The 22,091-nt window shown below is 37.1% G+C and overlaps 1 protein-coding gene across 6 annotated transcripts in view; it reads right to left on the bottom strand.

Moving 5' to 3' along the window:
• Positions 1 to 22,091, bottom strand: part of NUBPL (NUBP iron-sulfur cluster assembly factor, mitochondrial) — a 151,590-nt gene that overhangs the window by 127,391 nt on the left and 2,108 nt on the right. For 4 of the 6 annotated variants that reach the window (XM_065635983.1, XM_065635982.1, XM_065635984.1 and 1 more), the window contains exons 3-4: positions 18,154 to 18,188; positions 6,940 to 7,030 (exon numbers count right to left, since the gene is read on the bottom strand). In XM_065635983.1, the coding sequence (XP_065492055.1) occupies positions 6,940 to 7,030; positions 18,154 to 18,188 (126 nt within the window). Of the gene's footprint in view, positions 1 to 6,939; positions 7,031 to 18,153; positions 18,189 to 22,091 lie in introns of those variants that run through there. The other 2 variants (XM_065635985.1, XM_065635986.1) reach the window with 2 other exon arrangements.

Here is a 22,091-nt window from a genome sequence, read left to right on the forward strand (position 1 = left end):
CAACCAAACAAAAAAACCAACCAAACAAACAAAAACCAAAACACCAAGACAGTGAAATCACAAGGTTAATACTACTGAGAAAATTCAGAATTAGTTACAGTTCTTTAATTTTACTTCTAGCAGATAAGAGAGATGGAAACATTTACTCCTCTGAAATAAGCAAAAAGGTAAATGTGTTCAGTGTACAAACAACAAAATGAATATTTTCTTTTGTTTATGTATGCACAACAAAATGTGTATCTATCATGTTACTATAATAAAACCATTTTGCAATTTAATTCCAATTTGTATAGAAGCTGAACCAGACAAACCATTTGTATCTCTGTGAGTAAACTCTATAGTATAATGAATATTTTCCAGCCATAATCCGTATCAGAACATTTATAATTACTGCACTGCAGGATTAACAACATGAAGAGTAACACATTTCCGCTTTCAAGTATTTGAAATATATTTTTCTCAGGTTACAGTGTTTCAGTAATTTATATTGCAATAGCATTTAGTAAAATTTGACTTGCTGTTTTTCCAAAAGAGGCTGCTCTCAGTAAGAGGCTTTAATTACTACACTACATTTCTCATACTTTTTTGTCTTACTTTTTTTTTGTAAGTATGAATTTATGTATAATGAAGGATAAAATTTTAATAAGTTAACTGTCTAGAGGCTTTTTGTTTTTTAAACAGCAGCTAACAACTGCATGCCTATAAATAATTCCTTGCAGAGCTGAGTATCCTCCACCTTCTTTCCCTTCCGAGTAAAGGTCATCAATTTTTTCTACAAGTAAATTCTACAATAGCTGAATTAATCCAGTCTGAGGTTAATTGTTACAGGCTTGAGGGCAAAAGTCAAGGTCCAGAATAAAATATTTAACATTTGAGCATTCTGCTCATTTTCAACTACCTCATCACATATGAAAGAGCCTCCAAAATATAAACCACGACTAATTACAACACTCTAAATGATTATTTTGTCACATGTAAGACACATGGGACTACTCCAGCCATCCAGATAAATGGGGGTAAGACATCACCACAAGTAAAATACTGGGTTTCAGTTCAGACTTCTTTCAAAACAGAATCAGTAAAGAGAATCGTTAGACTACGTGCAATCTAAAAATCACTTAATCACAAATCAAGAGATAACGGTGGTAGCAAACAATGATTTTTTCGAAGGAATTGCATTTAATTTTTGTTTAAATTGTGATGCAGTTCCACTGGTAAAGCATGATAAAGGCAACTTTGAGAATACAAACTGTATTTTTAAAATTAAACCCTTATGTAAGATCAAGAAACTTCTTCATGGTTACCTCAATAACTACCCTACCTATGTAACATTTTTTCTATTCCTCAAATGGATGCACCACAATCTCTTGATACAGTTATTTCCAGCAGAACTCTTTAAACAGTTACAATAGATTCTATTTTATACTATCACTTTCTGTTAGGAGATTCTGTTTCACAGTCTAAAGAGTAGCAGATATGTAAATGTGACCCAGTGAAAAAACACAAATGTCCATTTCTGACTTAAGAATTTTATCAGTCATTTCATTACTACAGCTCCTGCAATATTATTAGACTCAATGGGGCCAGACACAACTACTGCTATCCTTCTCTCAGAAATTACTTTTTATTCCAATTTTAGAAAACATATGCTCACTACTGACCTTTTGAATATACTGTTAAATTAAGAAATAAAAAAAGACACTGAGAATATCATAAAATGGCAAAGCTTTGAAATATTAAGAGAACACTCAATTGTCATAAAGAAAAAAAGCCCACCAGAACCTTCATGATCATTTAAATTAAGTGAAGAAATGTTATATTTATCAATATCTTTTTGGCAATATAATAGCTTTTGCTCTCTGACAACTAGTTCAAACAGCAGATTAAAAAAAAAAAAAATTATGCAGTTCACTAAGCCAGCAAACTGCTTTTAAGTAAATTATTTGAGGAAGTATAAGTAATGCTTTTGTTACTTGTGTTATAAGCATTGCCCTGTGTATATATTGTTGCTGAAATTAATATTTATTCCATAGTTAGATAATCCTCCATTAGCTAATAAAATTCAGTTGTGAACTTATCAACCAATTTTTCCCTGACCATTCAGCTAAAGTATTTTGAATGACACTTTATTAAATGTTAGCAGCCTTCCCAATGTATTAATATAATTTTGCAAACTATAGTAGAGTATCTTCCATTTATACAGACTCTCTCCTCACTAAGAACTCCTAATTAATTTTTGAAAACTTAATTATAGCATAACTATAATAATTCCTATTCAGAAGTAGTAATTGCTGCACGGATTTAGTCTGTATGGTACCAGGCACCCCTAATCCCTTTTCAACTGCTATGTGTGAGAAAAGAAACATATATCATGGTGCAAGAGTGCTCAAAACTTCCCAGGATTACCGTACAAATTTATTCTCAAATCCAGGCCTCACACCAAAAAAAACAATAGACTTCAAACACGATTTTCGATTGCTCTGCTATTAAAAAAAAAAAAGTTTTAACTGACTTATTGTTAGCTATCGATTGTTAATGCATTATCTTTAACACAGAACTGCCTGATTTTGCCCAGTTACTGTATAAACAATATTTGTTCAGAGTTTGTTTTATTATTGAAAATGTAGTAAGAAATAGGAGAATAACACTAAACCTCAACACACCAAAATGCAAGGGTCATACATATTTTTATATCTATACACGTATATATATACACGCCTATGATGAATCACTTCCTTGCAAGCTTTTCCTATCTGTCATGCACTAAAGCAATTCTTCAAGTTCACAATCAAAGCTTCCTACGCCCTCCAAATTCCCATTTTCACAATGAAATCATCTTAATGTCAGCTACTTTGCCAGCACTTTCATTGTTGTTACTCTACAGCTTCGCCAACTCAAGAGTTACAAGCACACAGAGAAGTGGACAGAATTTGTATTTCAGGAATTCTGTTCTTGTCTGAACATGAGTTTCTCAGTAGATTTGTGTAATGTGCCAAGCTTTTGAAATACACAAATTCATTTTCTGTCAGTTGAAAAATAAGGTATGTTCTTAAATCCTGGTAATATTTACTTGTACATTCCACACAGACATAGAAAGAATACGTTTTAGCGATCAAAATGTTAGTGCTTATAAGTGAACAGCAGCGTTTTCAATTCAGGGAAAACCTCCAATTTCTTTCTATTACATTGAATTATGTATTTTTAACAATTCTCTAAACATGTGAAGACAGAAGCTTATAGTGAATTTTCAGTTGTATACGAAAAACATCTACAGTCACTAAAATTTATATACAAACAAAATTGAGCTGCCCTAATATCTGACTGAATATACTCTTAAGTTCTTGCATTCCTAGCAAGGTAATTTGTATGACCATATGAAACAGACTGAGCAACTTGCTTCTTATTTGTGGCTCATTACATGGGTTTAAATTTGGTATGGACTGAAAAAATACATAGCAAAATGTATAAGAAGTTCAAACTTACCTAATCAGTTTTCTAGATAGCAAAGGGGGGGAAAAAAAAAAAGGACAATCGAATTTTTACCTGATCTCCTTTGGAAAGGAAAAAGTCAACATCACATAAAAAGGCAAAGAGGAAAGAGATCAAGAACACCACAACCTAGTCCCTTTTGTGCTCATATTGCATCACACACTTCAAATGCAAAATTCATCAGAAAAGAATCTGTTACAGGAAAACAAAGCCTGTGACATAGACCCTTGACAGGGTGCAAAGTACAGGAGAGCGCAAGAAGACTTCCATTTGTATCAGGAAGTCAAACTCTACTGATTATAAATGAGAGGGTTCAGTTATTTATTACACAACTGAATTAGCCTTTGACTTCAAAAAATAAAACAGAAACCCCAACAAATAAAACCAAGTGCTCTCAATCTCTCTTAGAAATTAATCTACATGAAGCCCATATTTGTAAGCGAGGTACTTATATGCAAAAGAAGTCAATTTGACAGTTGCCTGTAGAAGCACATTCAGTGCATCTGCCCATGGAAATACATTACTTTTTCTTTATCCAGAGTACAGGGCATAAGAATAAAGAGACAGAATTAAGAAATCTTCAGTTTGCCACTTAATTTTTCAGAGGCTAATGTTGCAAGCTCAATAACCTCCCTTTAAAGATATTGGCACTGTTTCATTCTGCATGCCTCATACCAAGCGAGAATGCATAGAACAACCACCACTGCAACACCCATACACCTGCACAAATTAACATCACTTACAAATGCACATTCTACAACAACAGCACAGGAGCTGTAGAGGACTGGAACACCCCTCCTGTGAGGACAGGCTGAGAGAGTTGGGGTTGTTCAGCCTGGAAGAGAGAACAGTCCGTCCAGACCTTATTGCAGCCTTTCAGTACTTAAAAGGCACCTATAAGGAAGATGGGGACAGACTTTTTGGCAGGGCCTGTTGCAGTAGGACAAGGGGTTTTAAACTATAAAAGGATAGATTCAGACAAGATAAAAGGAAGAATTTTTGTTACAATGAGGGTGGTAAAACACCAGCACAGGTTGCCCAGAGAGGTGGTAGATGCCCCAACACTGGAAACATCCAAGGCCAGGCTGGACAGGGCTCTGAGCAACCTGATCTAGTTGAAGACGTCCCTGCTCTTTGCAGGCGGGTTGGACTAGGTGATCTTTGAAGATCCCTTCCAACTATTCTGTGATACAAAAAGATCACGGCATGAAAGGAAGTGGAAGGAATATTTAACTTCCTTTTTACCTAGTCATTGCTGTCCACAATCATTAATGGACATTGAAAAGCTTAATATTTCACTGACGTCCTTTTATGTCCTGTTTCATCTGGTACATATCCTTGGTCCCTCCCTGTCAACAAGTATTGCTAGTTTGTACTTTCTTCAGTAGGATCCTAGTACTTTTTAATATGTAGGCCAGGTGTTACAGCATTGCCATGAGTTGACCCTGCCTGGACACCAGGTACCCACCAAAGCCGCTCCATCACTCCCCTCCTCAGCTGGACAGGTGAGAGAACATATAACAAAAGGCTCATGGGTCGAGATAAGGGCCGCGACAGATCACTCAGCAACTACTGTAATATGCAAAACAGACTCAACTTGGGGAAATTAGTTTAATATATTACCAATCAAATCAGAGTAGGCTAATAAGAAATAAAACCAAATAAATCATAAAACACCTTCTCTCCATGCCTCTCTTCTTCTCATGCTTAACCTGACTCCCTTGAGTTGACTTCTCTACCTCCTCCCCTGAGTAGCACAGGGGGATGAGGATGGGGGCTGCAGTCAGTTCATCACACATTGTTTCTGCAGCTCCTCCCTCCTCAGGGGGAGGACTCCTCACACTCTTTCCTGCTGTGGGAGACGGCTCTTCTTCACAACCTTCTCCAACGGGGGTCCTTCCCATGGGCTACAGTTCATCCCCAACTGTTCCAGCATGGGTCCCTTCCATGGGGTACAGTCCTTCAGGAACAGACTGCTCCAGTGTGGGTCCCCCACAGGGTCACAAGTCCTGCCAGCAAACCTGCTCCAGCCTGGGCTCCTCTCTCCATGGGTCCACAGGTCCTGCCAGGACCCTGCTCCAGCACAGGCTTCCCACAGGGTCACAGCCTCCTTTGGAAATCTACCTGCTGTGGCATGGGGTCCTCCACAAGCTGGAGACAGCTCTGTGCTCCACCGTGGATCTCCACGGGCTGCAGGGGGACAGCTGCCCTCACCACGGTCTGCACCTCAGGCTGCAGGGGAATCTCTGCTCTGGCACCTGGAGCACCTCCTGCCTCTCCTTCTTCAGTGACCTTGGTGTCTGCAGAGTTCTTTCACATATTCTCACTCCTTTCTGCCATCTGCAATTGTGCAGTCTTTTTCCCCCTCTTGTTAAATACATTATTGCAGAGGCGCTACCACCATTGCTGATGGGGTCAGCCTTGGCCAGTGGTGTGATCATCTTGGAGATGGCTGGCCTTGGATCTGTCAGACACAGGGGAAGCTTCTAGCAGCTTCTCACAGAAGCCACCCCTGTAGCACTGCTGCTACCAAAAGCTTGCCACATAAACCAAATAAAAGTGTGGGACTGTTTTTGTCTGTGGTTACGTTTTTAATTTTTATAATTATATGCACTTTATCACAGAACAGGCAAAACAAAGCATTAAACAAATCCTATTGCCTCAGTGTCCCTACCACTCCCAAAAAGGCACGCTCCCTTATACTCAAACATCACATGAACAGGGTATCAGGATAAAGTCATCTTCAGTTTCACCCTTGGCTGGCCTGAGTGGAAGTTAAATCTCTGAAAGGTAAACAGACAATGCAACCTTTCTACTTTAGGTCTTCTTTACTTCTCTCCAGACTCGCCTACCTGAATTTACTTTTCCCCAGACCAGAATCCTTCCTAGCAGAAGGAAAAATAGGAGGTTTGTTTACTGTCTTTACCTTCTGGTGGTCAAGCCACCACCACTGCATTCCTAAACGCACAACTTCAAATAAAAAGGAAACAAGTGGCCTGGCGTGTTTGGTTGAAGAAAGAGATCAAATACAATCTTTTCAGTGACATTTTATACAAGCTACTGTTATTATCCTTCTTTCATTTCCTAGACTAGTGTTTTTTGGTTTTTAATTTGAATGTCTTCTATAGTGGCATCCTGTATAGCAAATTTAAAACTACTGACAATAACCTTCGTTTCCTAGCTACCCTTTCCAGTGTCTCTAGTAATAACCCATGAAACTCCCAAAAACTGTGGGCCAACATTAAAAAAAAAAAAAAAACGCAACCCTGAATTTGCTCATAGTTGTACAAGGTAGCTTTGAAAGTAACCTCATTCCTAAAAATAATTTTAAAAATACACTAAGTCTTCTTCTCCTGTTTGCATCCCTTCTGTGCTCTACCGAAGAAGCACCCATCAGTGGTCCATGCTCATCCCTGTACAAAGACGGCAAGAAAAATGACTTCCACTTACTTGGTGTTAATTCTGGGTTTCCTTTTAAGTTCATCATCTTTGGAATTGAAGGTCCATATATGTCTACATCAAGTAAACCAACTTCTTTTGTCTGTGTAGGGAAACAAACAAAAAAAAGTATTTGTCAAAATGTCTATCTTCCTTTATAAATTATTAGTTGAGCAGAATACTAAAACTGCCCATAGAAATAAAAATATTATCTTGATTTTAGACAGAAGTCACCACTGTTTCCTTTCTCTCTAAATTGCAATTGAAGCATGAAAGATAACAATGTCTCTACTAGTTGAGCCAGACGTCTTCACAAAATCTAGGTTCTCAATACACAGAATCCTCATTTGTACATTTTCTTTCTTACAATGTAGACCACAGACTTTATACTAACAAACATTATAAGCAATGATCTCTCTATTCCATGTACATTTATGCAGAAATAATATTTTAACTTTTTTTAAAAGGTAAGAAATTTTATTGTATAACAACCAAGCAATGTTTGTAAATATATTCAAATTAATGCAATTTGAGTTATACTAGTGACTACAAGGAACATAAAAAACCATTTTTATCTTCCATTTAAGTGGCCAAAGTAAACTTTTGGAGACATCTTGAAAATACTGAAGCCAATTAAGCAGGCATAACATTTTAACCAAATGCATTTACACAAAAGCATGCTAAAAAATGGGTTTATTCAACTACATATGGTACATTAGGCAATAAACTTTAAATAAAAATTATAACTATGTAGTTTAGACTTACAAGATTCATTTCTATATGCTTTTTTATAGATATACATGCATATTTTGTAGAAATTAAACAATTTTTCCTACAGATGGCAAGACATACTACCAGTTACCAAGTTCTGCAAATCAAGTAGTAATGAGCAAGCACTTTGAAGTGCTAAACGTCAAGTTCCTCTAATATAAACTAACTGTATTCAACATTTTGCAAAATTGCAAGCAAGTATGTTTAAGAGCTTGTTTGAAAGGTTAAGGCAGCAACTGGAGCTTTTCCAATAATGCCAGATCAGACTTTCACTGTTGGTGTTTCAAATTGTGCACCTTGTTTTCTGGATAAAGCTTTCACGATTTGGTATCATATATTAAGCCATTTTGTTATCACGGTTTTGATGGGAAAGAATGAGAGAAAGCCAAAGGCTCAGTGGTAATGATCAAGTTTCTGGTGTGAAAAAGAGTATAATGAGGCTTTTAATGCAAGTCTACAGCATCTCTACCCTTGAACAGGATTTCTAAACAGGAAGTACATTCGGTGGCATCACGGTCAGTTTGTTTGTCTTGTTAAACAGAAATGCACTCAGATTAAAAACCCAGGGATTCAGGTCACTACTTTAAATAAATCTGAAATTCAATTAAGAAACTAAATCATAGAAGCCTAGACACCTGAGAAGCAAGACTGACCCTTTTTACTACAACATATATAACCTTTTTGGTTTGGGGCTTTTCTGTGGGAGTTGCTTTCTTTTCTTCTCTTTTTTTTTTTAACCTATTGATAGTCAACCCTGAAGACACCCTTAACAGCTGAGCAAGTTAAAGTGTCAAGTTTACCTTATACAAGCCAAACGCATCTTAAATTTTACAACTGAGAAGTAAAAAATGCATTGTGGTATGTGATCTATCTACTTTGAAAAACATGTTTTTACTACAAAAATCAATCAAATTTGGGGTTGGTTATTCAATATTCTTTTTTATTAAACAGAACAAAGCATATGTAATTACAAGGATTATCTCACTTAGGTACATTAATATTTCTTTCTTTATATCATCTTGTGAAAGCCATTACAAAAAAGTTCAGGAGTTACTCTGACAAATTATTCTACTTCTTGCACAGTGTATGAAAGCTGCAATTTCAGAAAGATTGAAAAGATCCATTTTACACTAGATTTCAAAGACATCAACAACAGTATGAGAGCTTCTTTGTTCTTGTACAACATGCATATTTTAACAGATTAGAAAGATTCATGACTCAGTCCCTTTATTTGTGTCAGCAGCTAATCGAACCCATCAAAACACCATCTAAGGGCTGTGCTACCTAATTACTTCTCAAATGAAAGTAAATATTTGCAGAAAAACCTACATAATGTTTTAAACCTGGCTGACATCCCTTCCCTCAACTTTTTGAGGGTTTTTTTTCCCCCCCAACAAGGATTGTGACTATCCACTGATTGACTAACTACAATGATCTTACAACTCACTACAGTTCTATTTCAGCCTAAAGGGACTTAAGATTTAGGATGATCTAAATTAATTAGACTGAATTCACAACCTCCTGGCATAGTAAGATCTTCATCACCACAGGCCACTTATTCCTAGGAGTCAGCAGGAGTGTATCCATGAGTGTACCAGATTTCCTGAAATTACAAATAAATACATGCACGCTGGAGAAAAATATCCCTCAGTTATCTAGGAGGATGCTGCAAGTCCAGCTACTACTCCAAATTACAAAGCTAATCTTTGTTTCAAGCTAATACAATAATCCTGACAGTTTCTGAAAAAAATTTACACCCTTCCTCAAAAGTAGGAAAGATGCTTGTTTCTGAGAGGTACTGCTTTTGTGTATGGATATGCTTCAATAAACCAGTTGTCTTCAAACAGAAAAATAATTAACAGATTCTCCAGTTTCTACAACTCTTGTTAATGACAGCACAAGTGCTCCTACAGCCACGGTGCTTTTTACCAGATTATAGGAGAAAGGTCTTTCAGAAAAAAAAATCTTTAAATCACTGGCAGAACCTCACTCAAGATAGCCTAAGGTAGGGTATTTTTTCCCTCACCAAGCAACTCAATATGTTAGGTAAAAAGAGTTCACACTGCCTAAAAGTAGCAGGTTATAGAGAAAGCATTGGCCCAATAAGCTAAAGGTTTTGAGTTTTGCTTCCCTCAACTACCCCTGCATTTGCAGTATGTAAGTATTCCTAGAACACCAGTAACCCTTTACTCAAGGTTAATCATCTTGGAAAAGCATTATGGCAGGTACCATGGGATCTTTCGAGACAGGCACAGCACAGTTCAGATCAGCTCTTGCAGCATTTACAATGTTTTAAATCCCCAAGAGACAACATAATTTGTATACACCCGGATGGTACCACATGAAACTGTTAATCAGAATTACCAACACCAGACACTTCTCACGCTAAGCGAAGTTTAATCCAGATGCACGAGTTACAATAATAAATACAAAATTAAATTAAATTTTAATAAATTGCATTTTCATCCATATAGCCCACATGTAAATCAGCACATCTTTCAAAGAACTGCTGTATTAAAACAAATCCTAAAACACATGCGTAACATCTTCACCTAGATCAGGCTGCTCAGAGCCCCGTCCAGCCTGGCCTTGAATTTTTCCAGGGATGGGGCGTCTACCACCTCTCTGGGCAACCTGTTCAGTGTTTTATCACCCTCAATGTAAAAAATGTCTTCCTCATGTCTAGCCTGAAGCTCCCCTCCTTTAGTTTAAAACCATTACCCCTTGTCCTGTCATAACACACCCTTGTAAAAACTCTGTCCCCAACTATAACTAACAACTAGAACACCATCTTCTGCTTTTATTTACATCATTGACTACAGCATAATTTCTACTTCATTGACTACATCATACTTTTTACTTCACTGCCATTAATCTTCTCAACAAGATATTAATTTGCCCAATTAGACCTGTCTAAAGATTTCTGACAAATATTCAGCATAAGGTATATCTACATAATCACTGCATCTCTTACCCCAGTACAAATACAGTAAAGTTTTCATGCCAATTTAGAAACTTCTCTCACATTAAGAAATGAAAACAAGTTTTCATAGTCACCAGGTACAAGATTCTGTATTTACAAGAAAACCAAATGCTACATCAATAGATAAAAACCATATTTTTGCATATACCCCTGAAAGATGAGAATCTTATAGCTTCATTTTGTGCAGTGTACAAATTACAGGCCTAGATAACCTCACTAAAAAGATCCTTTCCTTTAACTTCTCTGGCAAGATTCTCAATGTAATTAAAGTTCAGTTTAGCCTTTGAACTTGACCGCTGCCTTGTGAGCAGCAGATGTACAAGATAGCTCTATTCTGAATTAATGATTTTCAAGCTCTGAAATTAGTTGTAATAAATCCTTTTGGGGAAAAAAATTAAAACCGTTGAAGGTCATATCAGACACAGTCCCTCTATATACTGGCAGAGAAAGGTCTTGTAAAAATCAAGTAAACTTAATGTCCTTTGCTTTCCCTCATGCAGTTTCAAAGTTATTCAATTGCTATGATGTTTGTTCTCTTACACAGGTGAGTTTTACTATACAAGGTCCTTGTACAGATGACATGGGTCCATGCTAATGACAAAATGATCCATATCTTTCCTACTGTTAACTATTTTAGCAGACACTTAAAAATTGTTTAGTCTCTCCAACACACTTTCTTTATGTAGGTTCCCTTTTTTGTCTTTCAGGTAATATTAACTATGAAATCAACTACATTTTCCACTAACAGGTTTTTCAACCAAATGCAACCAGTTCCATTCATATATCACAGAGGACCCCTCCATACATACTTCTGTGTTCAGTGGAGAACCTGGTGATATTAATTGATTTCTTCCAAGTTGCCAAATGCTTTCTTGACAAACAAACCTGATAAAAAACTTCATGCCAACAGAAATAAGGAAAAAAAAAAAAAAGGAAAAAAAATCAGCCCACAAAAAGCTACTATAAATAGCTGTTAATCAACACAGCCTATGTTACTGCTAAACATCCAGAGACTCGTTGACAGCATTAATTTCATTTTTGCTTATCTTTTCTGAGACTTTTTCCATACTTGGTAGGGCATATGTATCCCCACTGGATGTTACCAGATGATATTTTACTTTGAAGTAAACTCTGCAGATGACCAGAATTCCCTGGGAGTTCAGCCAGAATTCAGCCTGGGAGAGACAGAGGCACAGGTTAATGAACTGTCGTCATTCTAGATGGTGAAGGGTTCCCGATATTAGAAGCACTCCTGATATTCAGCAGCCGCAGCCCATTTCAAAGACAGAAATTCCATCTTTGCTAAGTGAAGATACCAGTTATTTTTCAAGCTGGTGCTCTTAATCCACCACCAGGACTCTCAATTTACCCTTTTAATGTCATTACAGACTTAGAGCTAATCCCAAACCGCAAGCAGCAATACATAGGACAAAAGGGAACTTAAAATCGGTATAGACTCTGGATTCCTCGTTTGACATACTGACACACTGGATAGCCATCTTTTAATCCCTAATTCTCTAACTCTTTCAGTTGCACACTATTTAAGTGCCTAGCTGTAAATTGGATTAGAGCTGAAAGAGTATCACTGCAGTTTTCTCACTCTCTAGCCTAGAAATGCAACTTGTTTTAAACACTCACTCTTCTACTGGTTTAAAAACCCTTTTCCTTCATCAGCTACAGAACTTCTCTGGCACTTTTTTCCACAACAGTCTGCAGTAGCTCCTGGTCAGACTTCTAAATCATCAGATACCAGTAATACAAACTTGTTTGGCCTTCTTGCACGTTATGTATTCTATTAAAAAAAATAAATAAATACAGCACCATTTAAAATATAAATTACCAAAATCCAAAACAGAATCCCAAACACTACTACATCTCTACAAGATGCCTCCTGGCTTTCACAGTATGCCACATTAATATAAACATGCTCCATCTTTCACATCAGTATCTCTGACATCTGCCCTAGGCTTTCAATGACTTGAAGACTCAGAGTGCAGGTAATTAACTCTACATGCAATACTTAAAAAAAAAATTATTTTCCTCAAATTAAGCATATAGTTATTTGATGAAAAGAAAACATTCTAAGTGGCCTGTGTTTAAAAATATTTTTAATTTCACTCATTTTTTACTTGAAAAACAGTAAGATTTTTAAAGCTTTATTCTCTCATCTTCTCAGCTGATCTGTCTCAGCTGCGCTGTCATTGCAAGATAACCCAAATCAATTCTAACTGGCATCTCCAGTGTTATTGACACTTTTTAGCATTAAGAAACAAGCATGAACAGCATGAACATCTTATCTATAGCAATTGAAGTCTTCTGACTCTCTTGGCAGCAAAGGTAAAGATGCCTAGAATCAAACCCTAATAATTAGGAAAGCTGCATAGGAGGATGACCAAACAGTTCAAAACTTCGCCTTCACACTATAATTAGTCAGTGAAGGAAACCATTATTGCCTAAATTCTTCTAGATGTTTGTTACCACCACATGGAATTTTTTCCTTACCAGAAAGAAACATATATGCATTGCAAAGTCATCTAGTAATTCAGCAGTCAAATACTATCCTGTAAACAAATAGTTTAATTACAGGAGCCAAATATTTTGGGGGGAGGGGGGAAGCTGGAATGTAAAGAAAATAGGCTGGGTGGATTTTGAGTAGTGTTAAAATTAAAGTGTGTTGTTTGATAAAACACACATTCTAAAACAATTAAACTAATTTTATTATCACCATAGTGAATTCACATGAAGACTCTGCTCATAACTACATAATATCTATGCTATAACTTACTATATAGTTGCAAGAAACTTCTTGCTATCAAATGCATTTAACAGGCGGATATCCACAGGAATTTTCTACTTTAAAAAAAATATATATATAAATTAAAATAAATCCGCGTTGTGCCATTCTGGCCGTGACAGCGCTCGGGTGAGTGTATTTCACGTGGCTAACGCCGGGCTTTCCCCAGCGCTGCCGGCCTGAGGAGACACGGGCCGGGCCGGGTCCCGCCGGAGCGCAACGCAGTCCCGCGGGGCGCAGCGCGCCCCTGCCGCCCGCCCGCCCTCCTCCCCTCAGAACCGCCGCTGCTCCCACGGAACTACGGGCGCCGCTCAGCAACCGGCGGGTTTGCTTGGGAAAACAAAGGCCGCTCCCTACCACAGAATCGCCCTTTATGTAATTCAAATTTTGGTCTTGGGCTGCTTGACTCAGCAATCCCCTGACACAGAGTTAGGCTGGAATAGTTAAAACTGATGCCTTTAATCACGTGTCCCCACTGCTGCAGGCAGAAGCCACTTGCTGATGCTTATTCGTTCCATATGGACTTCTTGCTCCTCTCTGTCCTTCACAACACAAAAGCCATTTCATCCTATCGCAAAACACGTAAGTCTTCTGGAAAGGAAAGGGGAGTCAAAGGAAATCATAGAATTGTTTTGGTTGGAAAAGGCCCTTAAGATCATCAAGTCCAACTGCTAACCTAGCACTGTCAACTCCGTCACTAAACCACATCCCTCATCTATGTCTGTTTTAAACATCTCCAGGGATGGTGACTCAGCCACTTCCCTGGGCAGCTTGCTCCAATGATTGACAACCCTTTCAGTGAAGTTTTTCTTAATATCCAATATAAACCTCCCCGGCTCAGCTTGAGGCTGTTTCCTCTCCTTGTTACTTGGGAAGAGAGACAGACACCCACCTCTCTACAACCTCCTTTCAGTAGTTGTAGAGCGCAATAAGGTCTCCCCTCAGCCTCCTTTCTCCAGGTTAAACAGCCCCAGTTCCCTCAGGCGCTGCTTGTAAGACTTAAATCTGCCCGGGGAGCTTGCCTGACAGTGACAGCACAAGCACGCAGCCTCCCAACTGGATTTGTGCCATCCTTAGTCATGCACAGCTGGTGTTTGCTCACGAAAATACTCTGTTCATAAACAAGCAATCTCTACCCTGTTATTGCTGCCATCTATTAATTCAACTTGTTTCTACTATGAAAAATCGTCTCTGGCCAGGCAGCTTTCATAAATAGTCATTCTAGCCTGAATATGAATCGTCCTGGCACAAAACCCAAAAATTCTTCCCAAGTGCTCCTAGGGGAGCACAACTAACTGCTGGTACATCAAAAGAATGAAAAGAATCAGCTGTCAAACTAGGCAAGCAATTAAATAGGACACAAGGGTAAAACTTTAAGTTATTTCTTAACACAAAAAGAACATTGTATAGATTTATAGGTCTTGGTACGGGCACAAGAGCTTATGCAATTCTTAACTAATCCATCTACAGCAGGTAACCTGGGGTACCAAAAGCCTAATATTCCAGAAAGGGATAAGAGGCCACCACGTTTGTTTCGCTGGCTTTGTGTTAAAAAACAAAAAAAACAAAAAAACAAAAAAACAAAAACAACCCAACCAACTAAAAAACAAACAAACAAACAAAACCCCAAACATACTACGAACTCCCAAATAACCTACTTTGTCTTGGATGTGGTATCTAAGAACCTAAATGAAATCCTATCTTGAATTATTTAGTCTGTAACCATGAGGTAAAAACATGCCAAACCGAATGAGCACTAGGATGCAAGACTTGAACTCCTGAATTCTAATCCCAGCTCTGCCAACAACACTGTGTGCCCATGACAGCGTCCAAGACTCTGTCGATGCTTTAATACTTCAGACTTTCACTACAATAACTGAAAAATCTTCTATTTTAAAAAAAAAAAAAAAATCTATAGAAACAGTGTGGTTTTGGTTTAGGTTTTTTAACTCTAGGAAGTAGACTTTTAAGAAACAATGGGAGGAAGCTTTCTTCTATCAAGAGGACAAAAAATTCCTTTATGCTTTGACTGTTAATCTTCTTCCAGTTTACGACACTATCAAACAACAATAAGATGTCACAGCTGTCACTGAAAGCAGCAAGAATCTAATCCTATCTCCTCTGAAAGCATCTTCCACATCCCTCACCAGAAAACAGTTGTTCTCAATAGTCTGTGACTTGTATAATCTCAGAAAAAGAACACTTGAAGGATCAGAAGACAACATTATTTTTAAAGTCATTTAGCTCCAGTATACTACTTGCTTTGAAAATCTAGTTATAAACATTGAACTTGTAACAGAAAGTGACTGCATCTAACGAAGGAACCACCGACCTTCATTGTCATGGTGACCCGTTTTTCTTCACGAGTCTTTATTTCCTCCTTTAAACAGTACATCAAGTATCAGTTTCTATAAATCTGCATTTTGCTTATAAGAGACATAAGGAGTTGCAGGAGGCTGCTGAAGCTCCAAGCTACTGACAGAATCATTACTGCTTCCTCAGAAGGAGATGAACTTAACAACAGCAATGAAGGGAAGGGAAACCATGAGAAGGCAACACAAAATCAGTAGTTATTAAAAGTAAAAAGCAGTCCATGTCTGAGGTCAAAGAAATTCACTTCAGCAGGAGGCATCAACAGGTTATGGAAAAGAACCTCCACCATAACAAAACGGAACACTGCAATGATCCCTGCACAATTCAGAGCACTGTACAGTCCCAGCCCGGATCAAGGTCCCAGAGATACTAATTTCATAACCCTGACTCACAAAACTAGTAAACTGAAATCAATGGGAGTACACAAATGAACATACAAGCAAATTCAAGCCCAAAGGTTAAACATAAACACAATGTATGTCATCGGTACCTTAAAAAAAAATTAACATACAAACAAACAAGCTAGAGTAGAACTTATCCAATCCACCTTAATTTCATATTTTCTAACCTGTAACTACATCAATGCACAGTTTCACCATGGCAGCAGCTTGTTAAATTGTGACCATCAGTTCAAGCAAGTCACAGCTATTTCATCAATTTCAGCTGCTCTTCATTGATTAACATCCACCAGACACTGACCTCCAATTTTACACCACCTCATATTCCTGAGGTGTACCTGACTAGTGCATTCTATGTTTACTTAACTTTCTTGGCTCAATTTCATTAAAACCTATTTCTTGGTCCCTGATTTTCCAAATAAGTCCGGCAACAACCTTTTCAATCATTCTGGGCTATGGTCAATCCTATTTGTGTGCTTTACGAGTGTTTTAATGGACTACCGAAGTGGTGTAACACATTATGTTTAAAGCCAGCTGTTTAACTCCTAACAAAAGTGTAAAATCCCACAATTTGCATATGTCAGAATTACTAAGAGATGCTTTATCTAAATATAAACAATGCACAAAACTGCATATTTGAAAGGTATCAGGCACAATCCTAAAAACACTGGTACAGAAAGTTATGTACAACTAGTTGACATGGTTTCCATGGAGCTACTCAATGACCATGCTGCAATACAGATTACATTGCAGGATCACATTCTTTTTGTAGAAGTATTACAGCAAATGCCATGTTTTAAAGTTAATTAGAAGGAACCATTCAAGCAGTTTTGCTTTTCAAGATGACAGAATTTTCTCTGAAATCAAATTATTCCAGCATCCTATTTAAAACACAGAATTAAAAACTGTGAAATATCAAGATCAGATGCCATTACAAACAGTACCTATTTCATATAACAGCTTTAAATACTCCTTAGCAAGTATGACTGAGCTTATGGAAATTTTTTTAATCTTTTACAAAATTCCTACAGGACACATGCAGACTGCATGTAAACCTCACTCCTACCTGTTGTTTTCTTTGACTCATCTTTTACAATGGAAAGATGCTACATTCACCAGATTTAAGTACTTAAGGATGCTTCATTTTTAAGTAATGCTTTAGAAGTACAAAACCTGCCTCATACACCCCTACATAGGAAGTGAAGCTTGCTTCTGAGTTTGCCTCTGTGGCAACAAATGTGCACGACAGAACTACTCTCAGTTTACAGCAGCAGATGGACATAAGGAAGACCTGTTGTTTTTAAACTTTAATGGTTCTCACTGTATATCTCTAGTCTAAGTAATAGTTTGAGCAATACCAAACTGGGCAGTGATATTTTATCCCTCTAAAAACATATTTCCAAGCTTTAGGCAAGATATGTAGTTCCTTTTTTTCCTCAGCTGTTTATATATAAAATATTTTTGCACATTAATTTCTCCAGAAAAAAGTAAACCTTTACAGCTATAAAAAAAAATTGTTTTGGACACCATCCAGCACTTATATTTTTTTCCAAGTCAGTACTCTGAAGTGATAGAATTTAATTATTTATTACTTGCCTCCAACCTGTACAAACATCCTCTACTATGTCTACACATCCTTGCAGAATTGCAGTTGAACTCAGAGACACACAAGGGAAACGAGACAGCCAAACCCATATGAAGGATGAAAGCTACTAAGTCATTCATGGTACTGATAAAATATAAACAAATTAATATAAACTCAGAAGTCCATGGAAAACAAATAAAGAAATTAACTGTCAGAGTAAATACTTAGATTTAATGTATGCGACTGCCCCCAGCAGTAACCATTTTATTTATGACTCACACACTTGCTTCACATTAAGGCTGATAATTAGATGTTCACCTACCGAATCATTTGCTGCCAGGGCGAGGGCTACATTTACTGCAAGAAAGAGGAAGAAAAAAATATTAAGTGCAAGAAAACTTAATTCCTTAATATTTAGAATGTTATCATTCTAACAGGAGAAAATATAATATAAATACATCGCACTTAATAATTGCATTCATCATCTTGGTTCTTAGCTTCCTGCATCTCTACAATATTCCTAGTTTAGGTGCAGCAGCACCCACATTTCCGTCTATGTTTGTTAAAAGGATAACAAACTCAAGCTAATCTGCAAAAACTTGCAGACTCTAAGTTTCTAGAGGACACACAAAATAAAAATACAGTCTAAGTATTTTGGCAAAGGATAACATTCAGAAAACATTGAAGTACCTGCTTGACTTGCAACTAGTGCATACTACAAAACTAAAATAACCCTACCACAGGTAACCTTCACCACAGTCTCTAGTGAATGTTCTAAAAACTTCAGAGATTAAGTATTGATCTAAACTATTGAAGTACAATGACCAGATAGATGATCATACACCTCTTTTTGATTTCTTGTGATATATTAAATGTGGATATTTTCTGGCAGAAGGTGCAACGCATGCTTCGCAATTGATTTTTATGTCAGTAAACAAAGACTTATCTACCTTGAAAGCAACTGTAACTAAAGGAACAGGGAAAAAAAAAGGGATGAAGCAATTAAAGACTGTGAGTTTGTTTACAGGTAGCACATGCAAGAAATGGTATCTTTTCATGGCTCGCCAGCTTCAATTACGTTGGAAGGCCTCCTAGAAGCTTCAGTATAACCAAATAGTAATTGTTGTACTCCAAGGAGTAATGTGTTTTAAAATACATTTTTAAAAAACAAACACACACACACATCCCCCTTTCTTGGGTAACATGGTAATAGCTTTTGCTTTTTTTACACATTGCTGTAGGTCAGTCCATAGAACCTCTTGAGACAGACAAGCTGGGGTCAGCCTTGTTCTCATGGAAGAGCATGGAGGTACTGAGAACAAGCTGGGGAGCCAGATTCCCAGCTTAACGAATTTAGTATTGATAAAGGTAAGTTCCTTTAAACAACATGGTGATGAGGTTAACAGGGAAAAATTGTACAGCTTTCCCTAAGAAGCACACAGCCTCTGTTTACTCCTAAGCTGATAAAGCATATGGATTTTATTCTTCAGTTTGCTCTTTAAACAGATGCTTGATTAACTGTTCCCTGAATCAATCAGAGGAAAATTCGTCCTCTGAAACTTGGGAGATCAATCTACAAATCACAGATAAGGAGAAAAAACAAGCAAACTAGTGATAAAAAATAAAAAATATATATATATAAAATCAACTGCAGCTCATGTCTGAAGAGGCACAAAGAAAGCAGCAAGTTACCCCTCACAGCCTCAAAACCACTTTATACATCTATCTTCTTCCCATACAATTACCCCCTGTAAAAATGAAAGTATGATCCACAATGCTTCTTCAATAAAGGATATTCAGCTATTGAAAGGAAAAGAGGAAGATGGTTACAGTGGAAATAACTGAGGTTTTTAGCTGGATACCCAGCTGGACACCTCATGTTCTCTGTTGAATCCAGCTGATTCTTGCATTCTGTTATTTGTATTACCATCAGTTCCAAGAGGGTGTAGAGATGCAGCATAGGACCTAACCTGACCCTAAATATTCATGTTGGCCCTAACTAGTAAGTTCCCATAACCAGGAGTGCAGGAGAGCAGGGCATATACATTCCAGAAGTTCAATACAACTTTTAATTACTTTTTAAAACTTCATAGCAGGCTCCAAGAAACGTCACCACAATATCTCCACCCAGTCTAAACCAGCCGACTGACATCAAGAATGATGTACAGGGAGATCAGAGTCAGTCTTCTTGAAACCAGTACAAGTCTGGGAAGGTTCATTAGTTTGGACTTTGTAACTTCCAAATCCAAACTGGCCCTAGGAAGAGCGCAGCTGAATTCTCAGAACGTTTAGCTAACAATACAAATAAATCTTGGCCCAAAATCAGAAATGTACAGAGCCAGCTGAGTGTATCTACGTCTCTGACATGGCTAATCCACATCATCAATGAAACACCTGTAGATAACCAAGATGCACTGGCTCTGAAAGATAACTTTCAATACTCACATCTCAATACAAGTGAATAATCAGTTTATGACTATTTATCAGAATATTTTAAAATGTAGAGAAGGCCTAGAATAAAAAACCGTGACGCTGATCCTGAACAAGAACCATAAATACTATTATCACCTTTGCCAAAGCCCAGAGCCATGTCTGGGTTGGTCAGGCGAATAGGTGGATTTTGGCCCCTACCTTGAAAGGGGGACTTTCAATAATAGGACATTCGACATACAGAATAAAAGCATGCAAGAGAAAAAAAAAAATTAAAACACAGTTAATAGAACTGAGATACATTTGACCATGTGTTGACTTTATCAGCTCTCCTGAACAATAATGAAAAATCTCAGCCCGTTAGTCTTTGCTAGAAATGTCTGAAGGCCAAGGTCATTGGTAGTATCAGTAGTTTTATCTTCCTCAAACTGCAAGATTAACGAAATATGAGCAAGAACACCAACCATTAATTTTATTCCACTTCCACAGCTGAAAACAATAAGAGTTTCAATAAATTAGAAACTTCTTTCAAGACCACACTTTGAACTCTTCTCATACCAGGATCAATTTTCTACAGTACTCTCATCTCCAACCACACACACACAAACGCAATACATCACCACCAAATCTTTGGCCAGATGGAGTACATACAGCAGAATGCTGGTAAACTACAGAATCCTGACAGGAAAGATAGGAAACAAACAAACCAACACTTACACTAGGCAAACAAAAACAACAATAACAAAAAACCAATCACAATATTTAAACATGCATTCAAAAATATTTTTTCTACAACACAATTTCTTCTTCTAATCATTTACTATATTGATTTCACAAGACCAGAAAATGCTAGAAGCAACAGATAATACAACAGGAAATGTATATGCAACAAACAGAAAGAGTTATTCAACAGAAATAATAAGATAGGTAAAGGAACAGTCCTGACAAACTTGACCAGAATGCGTATCCACTTCTCCTGAAATGAAGATCCAAAGCAATTGAAACACGTGAAGGAATATGAAGAGCCTTGACAGTCCTTCAGAGAGATGCAGACAATAAGACTGATGATGTTTTCTGTGGTGCTTTAGGAATCAGAGGTTCTCACCACTCTCCTTCAACTCCTGCTCTCAAAATGAGTCATAGTTGTCACCAAACACGTTCCTCACAAACCTCCATTAAGAAGAACACAATTTTACGTGCATAATTCAGAAATGATGCCATGCAATACTTTTGTTCATGAGTTATCTGATCTTCAATTGTTCATCAGAACCATGAAATTTATCTCATTTTAACAAACAAGAACCTGGATTCCTTTTTATTCTCAATATTATAAATGAATATATTTATTAACAAAAGGCTGCCCAGTACAGCAACATCTGAATGGTTCATTTACATTTCAATTCTCTTATTCAATGCTTGTTGAACTCTGACTTTTTATTTTTCAATGCATGGGTCTGAACTTGTAGCTCTTTAAGTGATATTTATGTGTCATACTTTATGTACAAATTACATACAGATACCAGTTAACGGAACTTAAATTAGCACATTTGTTCGCAAACATGAACAATAAATTCAGATTATTCTCCTCAAATTTTGTTCAGTTTGTAAATCTTTCGATTTACAAACAGATATTTGGTATTTTCAGCAACCTGAAACAACCAGCCCATGAACTATAACCATCAACTAAAATGTACATCATTAAGAAATGCAAGCGTTGATTGTTTCGAATGTCTTTGTACGGGAATGTATATCCTATGTATAGGATAGTATATATGTGTATCCTACGTACAGAAAAAATACTTTCAATTTTTTTTTAGTATAGTTACTCTT

Source organism: Caloenas nicobarica, chromosome 5, assembly GCF_036013445.1.
Source record: "Caloenas nicobarica isolate bCalNic1 chromosome 5, bCalNic1.hap1, whole genome shotgun sequence".
NCBI classification, from domain to species: domain Eukaryota; kingdom Metazoa; phylum Chordata; class Aves; order Columbiformes; family Columbidae; genus Caloenas; species Caloenas nicobarica.